At 41.1% G+C, this 11,597-nt stretch overlaps 1 protein-coding gene across 1 annotated transcript; it reads right to left on the minus strand.

Annotated features, from left to right (window-relative positions):
* Nucleotides 1-2,633: 2,633 nt before the first annotated feature.
* Gnat2 (G protein subunit alpha transducin 2) lies at nt 2,634-11,183 on the minus strand. The gene is made up of 8 exons (XM_027922071.2): nt 11,066-11,183; nt 9,065-9,107; nt 8,671-8,812; nt 7,583-7,740; nt 5,297-5,425; nt 4,925-5,054; nt 3,259-3,412; nt 2,634-2,824 (listed from the first exon to the last, which is right to left on the minus strand). Exons 1-8 carry the CDS (start codon nt 11,181-11,183, stop codon nt 2,634-2,636), a joined length of 1,065 nt encoding a protein of 354 aa, XP_027777872.1.
* Nucleotides 11,184-11,597: the final 414 nt, after the last annotated feature.

Genomic DNA, 11,597 nt, shown 5'->3' on the forward strand with positions numbered 1-11,597 from the left:
GAGGAGAGCCCATTCTGGGCCAGGAGTTTCAGACTTTTTGTTTTACTTGGTTTTAAAGTATAGGTGAAGGGGGGTGCCCAGGGCAGCAAAATTTTATTTTGTGTATACTCATTAAAGTAATTTTAACTTGAAAACACTCTAAGAAGGGCTGGGGATGTGTCTCAAGTGGTAGCGCGCTCGCCTGGCATGCGTGCGGCCCAGGTTCGATCCTCAGCACCACATACAAACAAAGATGTTGTGTCCGCCAAAAACCAAAAAATAAATATTAAAATTCTCTCTCCCTCCCTCCCTCCCTCTCTCTCTCTTTAGAAAAAAAATGAAAAAGAAAGAAAACATTCTAAGATAAATGTAACCAGATCCTGTCAACAGTTGTGGGACTCTTGCTTTAAGAACTGCTCTTTCTCCCCCATCCTCCACTTTTTGATAATAACTTATGTGAATTTGTTTATAAAGCAGTTAAAAGTTTGAATATCTGTCAGAAAAGAGAACTAAAATAACAATCCTGTTTTGTTCTGCAAGAGGTGCTTTAATTGTTCTTCCAGAAGACTTGTTCTTCTGGCTCAGCTTCCATACTGGTATTGGAGAGAAGGTTCTATATGAACATTAATAACCAAGCAACCTGGTTGAGACTTCTGTAATTTGACTCATAATCTATTTCTTCATAGATTCAAGGATGAAGGAAAAGCTAATAAGAAGCAGCTGGGGCTGGGGTTGAGCACAGTGGTAGAGCACTTGCCTCGCGTGCATAAGACACTGGGTTTGATCCTCAGCACCACGTAAAAATAAATAAATGAAATTTGTTTCCAGCTACAACTAAGAAAATTTAAAAAAAAAGAGAAGAAGCAGCTAACAGGCTGGCACAATTAAAATGAAAATCTGCGGCCATACTCTATAGAAATGGAACAAGTGGTATAAATTACGTTGTGGGCCTGAATAGACAAGATCATAGTTAAGGGTTCTTTAACCTGAGGCTTCAGAGATCCAGGGATTCTATACATAGACTGTATTTAGTATGTTAGTTTCTTTTGTAATTCTCAGTGTTTTATGTATTTAAAAATACTCTGAGCTGGGTGCTATGGCTCATATATGTAGTCTCAGCTACTTAGGAGGCTGAGGCAGAATAATCATTTGAGCCAATGAGTGGGAGGCCAGCCTGGGCAACATAGAGAGACCTCATTTCAAACAAACAAACAAAATATATTCTGTTAAGAGGTCCATAGGTTTCATCATAACTGCCAGAGGGATCCATAATAACAAAACAGACTCAAAATCCTTGCTTAAGTTTTTTAATTGTCAGTAGATATAGCCAGATTAGTTTTTCCCGTAATTTTCCTCATGAGTTGTTTTTAAAGGAAATCAGAAAGACTTAATTGGATTCAATTTTAACAGCTGCAGATTTATTCTTCATTGTATATCAAGCCTTATATGCCTCTCTAGTATTAATATTGATAGTAGCAGCCTAAGTGTGAATGGGTGTTTCTGGCACAGAGCAGATTTTCATTTAATTGACTCTTTCTTTTATATGTTAAATCTTGGTTGCCAAGAGCTTTTCTCACTAGGAGTTGTAAATGCTAAATCTATACTTGACTTCACCACCTCCTGTCAAGATAAATGCAAGCTTTGTTTCCTTTCAAAGGAGTTCAAAGGAGTAATTTACTCCTTGGTGGGTTTGGGGAAATATTGTTCTCAGCCAGTATCACATGAACCTAACAGCAAAGATTTCCAGTGCCTAAAGCAAGTTCAGCTGCCTTTTTGTTCTCCTGAAACATGCAGCAGTTGAAATGAGAAATTAAAAATTGCTCACTTCTAAATTCTATGATAGAGAAATGGCAGCAATAAAATCCTCTTAAGTGGGAGTATGTTGATGTCCTCCAAGTTTAGTCATAAAGTATCTTATATAGCTGAACAGTCATTAATAGAGATATAGGAAACAGTCTTTTGGCAGCCTGAGGGCAGAGAGATAAGCTGTGCTTATTAAAGATAATCATTTTTGGATGTGTGCCTTAGAAACTAAAAACCTCACATTTCTTACCCAGCGATCTGTATCTTTGAGCTAAGGCACATAGAGATCTATTAGTAAAAAGGGGCTGGTAGATTTATTCAAGTTTTGTATTAAATAGTTTTTTGGTGGACTGTAGGGAAGGCTTGCTGTTTTACTTGGGGTAGAGTTTGTTGAGATAGTTTATTTTAAAAGCCAGATGGTGAATTTCACAAATTTTTCAGATTTATATGGGCTTGCTTTTTGTGATTAACCATAGCATGTTTTATGTGCCTTCCCTTCAGTTATGTTTGTGCTGCTCAGAATAACCCTGTGAAATAGGTTGCGAAGTTAGCTTCTTTTTACAGATGAGAGATTTGAAGCCTAGAGAAACGAAGAGTTCATAGTAATCAATTCTTGTATTAAGTAGAGTCAGTACTGAAACCTGGATGTTATGAGTCCTAGCCTTGCACTCTTTAAACTGCACCAGCTATCCCACTTGAAAAAGATGATGCAAGATACTGTTGTAACTCCGCATCATTCTCCATATCCATTGGAGAATGGATTCATTTCTCATGTTATAGTATTTTGACCCATAATTTTCTGCTTGAAATTACCTAGATTCCAAGCCTGTTTACCTGAGGACTGGTGAAGATTAGAAGAGCCCACAGTCCTTGAGGTTTTCTTTGATGATGATATCTGTAACTGCATCAAACACAAATTTGACATTCTGTGTATCTGTAGCACAGGTCATGTGACTGTAGATTTCTTTGACATCTTTTCGCATATTGAGGTCAAGGAACTGGTTCTTGATATAATTCCCCGCATCCTCAAAGGAGTTGTTCCCTGGTTTTCCAGAAAAATAGTAAAGAAGTGGGCTGAATAAATCCTTGTCTGTTGCTTGTTCACTTTTTAGGTGGCCAACTTGATCCTTAAAATGTTGTATTAGACAAATACAGTTGGGGGCCTGTTTTTGGAACAGGGGTTCAGCCTATTGTCATCCAGTGTTTCTCACTTGAGTAGACCAAGGAAATTGAGGAGGGAAGTATCTCTGTGTCTCTACCTTTGGTTTCTGGTAGGTATCCTTTGAACAGTCAGTAGCTCTCATGCATCTAAAATTTGCTGTATTCCAGACACATCTTTATTTTAAACCTCTAACTAAACGCCCAAGCTTCCCCTGAGACAAGATCCTTTATATCTCCTTAGCATAGGGAATGAGGCAGTTAGTTGCTAGTTACTATAAAAAGGTATCACTGTTGTCTGGAGCCCTTGACACTTACCTTCATACTCTGGAAAACAAATACTGAGATGGACTTTCTTGATTTTTTCCTCAAAAAGATCTTTCTTGTTGAGAAAGAGCACAATGGAAGTAGCCGCAAAGAACTTGTGGTTACATATGCTGTTGAACAGATGCAAAGACTCATGCATACGATTCTAGTAAGAGGAAACACCATTGAAAATATCAGATTGGGTTTATAAGTTGGTTGTTTGCTTTCATTTTTGTTGCCCTTAGATAACCAGTACTCGAAATGTAAAAGGATAGATATGGGAATAATTTTTCTCTTTTTAATGTGGAGTAAAGCCAACATATCTGGGTTCCTTCTAACCTCATTTCTGTCATTTTAATAGCTGTATAACTTGGGGAAATTATTGAGTTTCTCTTGAGTCTCAGTTCCCTTATACTGTTATCATGAAAGTTAAATGAGGGCATATATAATGGTATCTGTATAGTGGCTAGCATATAGGTATACAATAAATGTTATGCACCTCTTTGGCAGCCAGGATACCAGCAAGGACTTCAACATCCACAAATACTGCCAATAATAGGGTCCTAGATCTCAAGTTTGGACAGGAACATGACAGGTATACTTTGGATCTAGTGCCATATGATGAAGGCTAGAGAACTTCCCAATGCACACCACAAGCACTTCTGCTCTTTTTGTTTCCTTCTGTGATTGCTAATCTGAAAGAGTGAGAAGTGGTGCTATATATGTGCAGAGTCTGCAGATTGCCCATACTAGCCTGCCTGTAGGAGACAGGCCTTTAGGGACCTGAAGTAGGTTGATACCTGACTTGAGCTCAGTCATCTAATAAAGCAAGAAAGATAAAATTTGTAGCATTATGTCACTTTTACTACTCCTACAAAATTCTTTAAAAACCTCAGAAATCAAGGTTAAAGATAGAAGAGATGTTGGAAACTGAATAGTGTAAAACATTTTGGCTGAAGTGGTAGAGTGTTCTAATGTGAACTTGAGCTTTTAAGGGGAATGGAAAAGAGCTGAAGCTGAAGTGAGGAATAGGAGGATAGAATGTTTTCAATGAGTAGGTTGCTGGCTTTCATTTGTGAAGTAAATGTTTATGTGAAATTAGTGTTTTCAACACCTTTGACATCCTTTATCTAGCTTATACTCAGAGAATGTAACTGCCCAGGATCTGATACTTGTCCTGCAGTACTCTTACAGAACTTCACAGGTTGAAGGGAACCACCTCAGGTGGTTCCCCAGCTGTCAGTTAATTTGGCAAGTGAGAAGCCCGGTCTGCTAGTGTCGCCTTACTTCTGTTGATACACAGTACATTTCTAGGCTTCTGAAGTGAGGTTAGTAGCTCAACATCTCTATCTGGGAGATTTATACCCCTTACCTTGTTTTTTAAAAAAAATACTGAAATCCTCTGGTGAGCTTTGTGATAGTTAAGTAATACTTTGATGTCTAATCTGAGACAATCCTCATTCTTAGTAAATCTAGAGCTCTAAAGTACTAACCTAGAACCTGCAGAAGAGGTATTTTAGAATTGCTTACATGAGACATTCATTGGTCTGCTAGAGGTCAGCTAGATTGTTAGAGTTCCCTGAAGTCACTCAGTTTGGGGCATTGGGATGACACAAGCTTAAAGAAAGGGTTACGGCAAAAAATTTGTCCTACTAAAGCTGGTTGAAAGGTCACTTACCACTTCATCATCTTCCACCAGTACCATGTCGTAGGCACTGAGTGCTGCACAGAAGATGATGCAGGTGACGCCCTCAAAGCAGTGGATCCACTTCTTTCTCTCAGATCTCTGCCCTCCCACATCAAACATCCTGTGGGAGAAATCAGATGTTCATAGGTATGCCCAGAATATGATCCACATGCCTTTGGTGTTAATCCCCCAAAGTGGCTACTTTGGGGTCAGTTAGCAGCAAAATGAGAAGTGGAAAGGAAAAGGGAAAGAAGTAGGACAGTAATTTAGATTGGGTTTCAGCAAAGGCCTAGAAGCATGCCCATGTCCCTTTTTAGGATTACATGTGTGTGTCTGAGATGCCCCAGGGAATCATGTACTCACCTGAAATTCAAGTCTTTGACAGAAAACTTGGTTTCAATAATGCCTGTAGTTTTCACTCTAGATCTCAAAACATCTTGCTCATTAGGAATGTAGTCCGGGTCTGTAATCCTGTCCAGTTGGTTCAGGTAGCTAGAGAAAAGTAGTTTGTATTGATGACATTACATTCTCCACAACCAAGATGAAGAAACGTAAAGCATCTTGCCCACAGTCACACAAGTAATATGGTGGTAGAAACAGAACTGGAATCCATATAATTAAATCTAGGATTCTTTCTTTCAAACCATTATGTGTCCTTCAAAAAAAAAAAAGTAAGCAATGGGCTAAGGGACTGCCCATTTGAGGCAGGAGTTCCGTCCAATTTAAGTCAAATCAGATTAAGTTATCCTTGGATTTTTGCGTGAGTGCAAGCTTTTCTAGACTGAATGAGATTGACTGGTTTAAATGGGGTGACCAGAGTTCCATCATGAGGCAAGAGTAGACTGAAAGAAACTAGAGACCCAAGACATGAAGGCAATACATAGACTTCATCCTGAATCACATTGGGGGAAAATCATTTGAGCTAATAGGGGAAAATTGAACACTGATTTGGATATTAATTATATTAAGGTATTATTAAATATTGTGATGATGATATTTTGCTTTTCTTTTTAAAAAATCCTTATATTTTAGAAATAGTTTATAGGACGAAATGATATCTGAGATTTGCCTTAAAATAATCTAGTGAAGCCAGGTGCAGTGGCACACACCTATTACCCCAGCTACTCAGGAGGATGAGGGAGAAGGATTACAAATTTGAGGTCAGCCTGGGCGATTTCAATAGACTCTGTCTCAAAAAAGGGCTGGGGATATAGCTTGGAGAACTTCTGGATTCAATCCCCAGTGCTGCAAAAATAAGTAACTGAGTGTAGGGGTAAATTGAGTTGGCCATGAATTAACTATTGGAACTAGGTGATTCATTATTTTAGTCCACTTTTGTATATCTTTGAAAATTGGCATGAAAAGTAAGAGTTTTTTAAAAAGGATAGGAAGCTTGGTGCAGTGGAGCATGCCTGTATTCCCAGTGGCTCAGGAGACTGAGACAGAAGGATCAAAAGTTCAAAGTCATCCCTAGCCACTCAGCAAGGCCCTAAGCAACTTAGGGAGACCCCGTCCCTAAATAAAATACAAAACAGGTTTGGGGATGTGGCTCAGTGGTTGAGTGCCTCTGAGTTCAATCCCCAGTACCAAAAAAAAAAGAAAAGATAGGAAGAAGGCAGATGTGAAATGAAATGACTGAGATAAACAGGGAATGAAAATTAACACTAATGCCTAATGTATGCCAGGTATTTTAACATTAAAATTCTCATTGAACCTCATACACCTTCAAGATGCATATTCCCATTTTATGATTAAAGGGAAAATTTAAAGAGTTAAATAACTTGCCTGAGATCAAAAGACTTTGTGGTATGCTGTAAGAAAGCTTTGTGGTCAAGCTGAACTGAATGCAAATCTAGCCTCTGATAGTTACGTATATGACCTCGCTGAAATGGTTTTTCGATTATAAACTAGGACTAGTAAAAAGTATTATCTACCTGAAGGCTTATCGTGTAGATGTGTAAAGGATCTCAAGACAGTACACATGGCACATCTAGCAGGGACTGTGCCTTGGAAAGGGAGCAATCTAGAGAGAGTAAATGATCCAAACAGGAATTTAATGCAGGTCTGTTTAATTGCAAAATTCATGCCCATCTATGACATCTCCTGTTACAGACACACTTGATAACTCAGTCTCTGTCTGTGTCTTTTGGAAGCAGCTTTGCAAAGTTGCTAGTCTCTGATTCCTGATCACCTTCTTTTGGTTTGCCCTGGTGGTTTCTGAGTCCCCTGCCCTAATATTCTGACATAGATGCTATGGTGAAGGAAACTTTGATTCCTGCTTGGTTATCCAGTAGAGCCTGAGTAAACCAACTTGAAAACTCAACCCTGAAAGAGCCTTCAATGCATTACATGTCTCCTGAGAGAGTGTGTGGCAGAACCACAGGGCTATCTTTTGATTCTGAAGGAAGAGGCTAAGTGTTCAACTTAAAAGAACGGAGCTGAGGGCTGCTAGGCAGAGCACCTCTGTTTTGAATTTTGTCTCTTCTGCTTTGTAGCCATGTGTGGTAATGCAGAGTGGTGGGAACTGGCAGATACCTGTGTGGCATTAAATTTATTGTGTGGGTCTCCAGCTTTCTATGCCAGAAATTTAAGGCAATCCTGGAAGATTGCCTAAGCATCATCCCGCCTCCTCCCCAGTCAGAATCTTACTAGGATGCTGAGTCATTGAGCTGATATTCTGCAGCTCTTTCGAAGCAAGCTTGAACTCCACCATCCTTCCACAACTTTCTGATGACCTCCACCAGCTCAGGAGGCATGGTCCCCTCCTCAATGGAGTCGGCCAGGTTATTGAGCTGTCGCCCATCATCCTGTAACACAGAAACCTGGCTGAGAATGACATGAGCAATGGCTTTCTAGGAACACTGCTGAATGGAAAGCATTTTGCATTGCTACCAGTGGTTAAATGTGGCAGTCTCCAGTTAAAGCACACTTTAAGTGTGCTCAGATGTAGAGTGGGCAATATATCCAGCCCTGGGATGCCTATAGGATCTGAGATCACATGTGCTTCTTCTCTGTTATTCCCAGCTTCTATCCTTAGTCTGAAAGTGGACTGCCACAAAATGTGTGTCCTTTACTGTAGGGAGATTGGAAGTTTAAAGGCTACATTGACCATGAAATAAGATGGAAGAGAGGCCTTTGCTTTTTCAATGGTTTAGGAAAAGGCTCATACTAGAACTAGGGGTTTAGCTTCTAAAAGTTTCATGACTAGGGCAAGAAGAGCAATTTAAATGGTAAAATAAGACAAAAAGGGAGAAGAAGCCGGGCACAGTGGTGCATACTTGTAAATCCCAGCAACTCGGAAGGCTGAGCCAGGAGGATTGAGAGTTCAAAGCCAGCCTCAGCAACAGAGTTACTAAGCAACTCAGTGAAACCCTGTCTCTAAATAAAATACAAGAAAGGGGGGGATGTGGCTCAGTGATTGAGTACCCCTGAGTTCAATCCCTGGTACCAAAAGAAAAAAAAAAAGGTAGGGGTGGGGAGAAGCTGAGAACAGTTTTGTAAATATAAAAGTGAGGTTTGCTTACTTCTCTGGACTAGGATTTAAAACTTGGCATATGGGATTTTAGTTAAACAAGTTTTTTTTCTTACCCAATTTCCCTCATTGTTTGTTTGTCTTTTTTTTTTGTGTGTGTGTGTGTGTGTGTGTGTGTGTGCGCGCGCTTGCGCTTTTTTTTTCTTTCTTTTTTTCATTAGCCTTTCTTGCTTCCACCCTTAACCACATAAGATTAATCACGTACCGCGCGGCTTGGTTCAGCATAGTCAATGCCCAGTGTGGACATAGCCCGGATGATAGCCAGGATGGACTGTAACACATTCCCATAGATGACAGTCTTGAACTCCAGGCATTCTTCTGGTGTATACCCATCCTGGTGAATGATCCTTCAAGGGGCAGACACCCAGCTTTTAGATGAATCTAAATAACCAGACCTAAGGGATTGGGAATCTAGGGGGACTTAAAAGGTCATAAGAACCCCATCTCTCTAGTTCTGCTATCCCAAAGTGCAGAGTGGGAATCAGGTTTTTATACTCAGTTTCCATGAGGCTGAAGAGCCTTTCACTCTTGAGTACCTCCATTGGTTCCACTGAGTACTTCCCCCAACCACAGTCCTTTGGGGCTTTGTTCCTACTCACTTCATCTGCTTGACGATAGTGCTCTTTCCTGACTCCCCAGCACCTGGAAGGAGAAATGCTTATGCTTCCAGTTTCCACCAGTTCTCCCCAACATTCCAGTAGATGGTCTGTGAGGAGTCAGAGCCATTGCTTGCTTGGGAGCCTTGTAAGGGGAGAACTTGTTAGAGGAATGATTGCTGCCCTCAATTTCTGTCTCCTTGAGCTCAGGCCATTTGCCCTGGGTTGAGAGCAGAATTTCTCAACTTCAGCACTTATTTACATTTTGGGCTAGATTTTCTTTTAGTCGGTACTGCCCTGTGCATTGCAGGATATTTAGCAGCACTCCTAGCCTCTACTCACTACAGATCAGCAGCATCCCACTCTTTAGTTGTGACAACCAAAAGTGTCTCCAGATACTCCCCAAATGTCTCCTGAGGGTCAAAACCCTCCCATTGAAAACCACTAATTGATTCAGAGGAATTCCTTGGACACATTTTTTCACTGTTTTTGACTCAGGTGAGTAATCTTGGGTAGGATTGGAGAAAGCTGGGCCTCTTTACTGGAATATTTTTTTCTCTATGGTTCCCTTTATTGACTAAAATATCCTAATGCTCTCTTCTCTTTCCACTTCAAAAATTCACCTTCTGGGCTGGGATTGTGGCTCAGCGGTAGAGTGCTCACCTAGCACGTGTGGGGCCCAGGGTTAGATCCTCAGCACCACATTAAAAAAATAAATGAAATAAAGGTATTGTGCTCAACTACAAATAAAAAATAAATATTAAAAAAAAAATCACATTCCGGGCTGGGGATATAGCTTAGTTGGTAGAGTTCTTGCCTTGCATGCATAAGGCCCTGGGTTCAATCCCCAGTACCACACACAAAAAATTCACATTCCCTTTGACCCTCCTTTACTCCATGCTACCCTGATCCCTCAACCTCCTACCACTTAGCCTGTGCTGGTTCCCTCTAAGCTGCTTATTCTGAACCTAGAATTTGCTTTAAGCTTAAAAGGTCTTTCAGTGGCCCCACCACCTCCATTTCCCCTTGTGTAACTTCTGAGCTTCTCGGAACCTGGGTTGAGCTTATAGAGATGCTCCTCTAGTGTGTCCTTAGGCTGTGCCACAGTAGGCTGAGAAAAGGACATGCTTTAGCTTCTGCTTCAATTCCCAGGCTCCTTATGAGCTTGGAAACCCAGCCCAGGTATCCAGGCCCCACTTGCTCTAGCTAGCCTACTCCTGTGGTACTACTGGTGCTTTTTTGTTTTGTTTGTTTTTTTCCTTAAGCCTGTTGTCAAATTTTCTTGTCTTGGTTCTATTTATGGTCATGAACAATTTCCCTGACTGACCCACTGAGATGCTTTTATTTTCTCAGTACAGACCAGTGATCTGCTTAGGAGCTCATCAAGTTGATGAACCTCCCATCTGTCAGGGGTTTTAGAGGCAGTTACCTAATAGAAAACAGGAGGGGACTTATTTGGATAAAGATCCCATTCCTCCCACATCAGGATTCCCTACTTCCAAAATTTTTACTGAAAGCCAGAAGGAACCAATGTACTTGGCAAGAACCAGTGGATCTATGCCTGGGACTATGTAGGAGAATTATATGGCAGAACTGCTGAATCCATTGGTAAGGGAAGGTCCTGTCTGATTCTTTGGACCAGAGTTCTCTCACTGCAGATTGGGTAAGTGTCTGCAAGGTTAGGGTTTTTGGATTTGCAAAATCGAAATGAGGTGCTACATTTGGAGATGGTGGGTTTAACCTCACTCTTGGATTATTACTAGTTCAAGGAAGACGAGAAAAATTCCAGTAGCTTTGGCATCCTGGGTTCCCTTGGAGTGGCTATATAGACTTCACATAAATGGCCCTAGAGCTCCCTAACTCCTAGCTTGAGACTGGATAGGGAAGAGGGAAACTGGCCTGCCCTCCCTCCTCCCTTGGGGTGGGCTGAAACACCTACCCTCCAGGAAAACAGGAAGAAGCATTACCTTCCCCTTCTCTGGCTCTTCTTTGCCTCTCACTCACCCAGCAATAGCAGCTTGACAGTCTTTGCTTCCTTGTCAGCATCCTCCTGCAGCTTCTTTTCTAGCTCCTTGGACCTCTTGGCCAGTTCTTTGTCCTCAGTACTGGCTCCACTCCCCATCTCTGCTGTTCCCTCCTCAGCTACGTCCTTAGGCTTCTAGGCTTCTCCTGTAAACTTTCCTATATATGAGATGGAAGAAAAGGAAAAGTCCAGATGGAGTATCGATCTCTTGCTTCCCTAAATTGATTTACATGTGGCTGGGTAACAGAGCCGGGCTATAGGTTGTTGTACCCTGCCTCCCCTGGTTGAGACTCCCTACCCCAACTGGACACCTTCGTCTTAGTCTAGGGATTGTAGTCTTTATGTCTAGCAATGTGATGGGTCAAGCCAATTAAGAGCTTTGCCAATAAGCAAAGGGCAAAGACTCAATCAAACGTTCTGTAATGAGAGAAGTGATTCAGATTCTGACACAGGAGGGAAGGGTACAGGTAGGTACTGGAGCTCTTTGGAATGAAATATGCCCACCTCCATCCT

The sequence above is a fragment of the Marmota flaviventris genome, chromosome 10, assembly GCF_047511675.1.
Source record: "Marmota flaviventris isolate mMarFla1 chromosome 10, mMarFla1.hap1, whole genome shotgun sequence".
NCBI classification, from domain to species: domain Eukaryota; kingdom Metazoa; phylum Chordata; class Mammalia; order Rodentia; family Sciuridae; genus Marmota; species Marmota flaviventris.

Coding starts and splice junctions, on each gene's coding strand:
- Gnat2 (XM_027922071.2), bottom strand. CDS start 11,183: ATGGGGAGTGGAGCCAGTACTGAGGACAAAGAACTGGCCAAGAGGTCC. Junction 5,055..5,296: donor GTCAAAGACTTGAATTTCAG/GTGAGTACATGA, acceptor TTTCTCCCACAG/GATGTTTGATGTGGGAGGGC. Junction 2,825..3,258: donor TTGTTTTCCAGAGTATGAAG/GTAAGTGTCAAG, acceptor CTGGAAAACCAG/GGAACAACTCCTTTGAGGAT.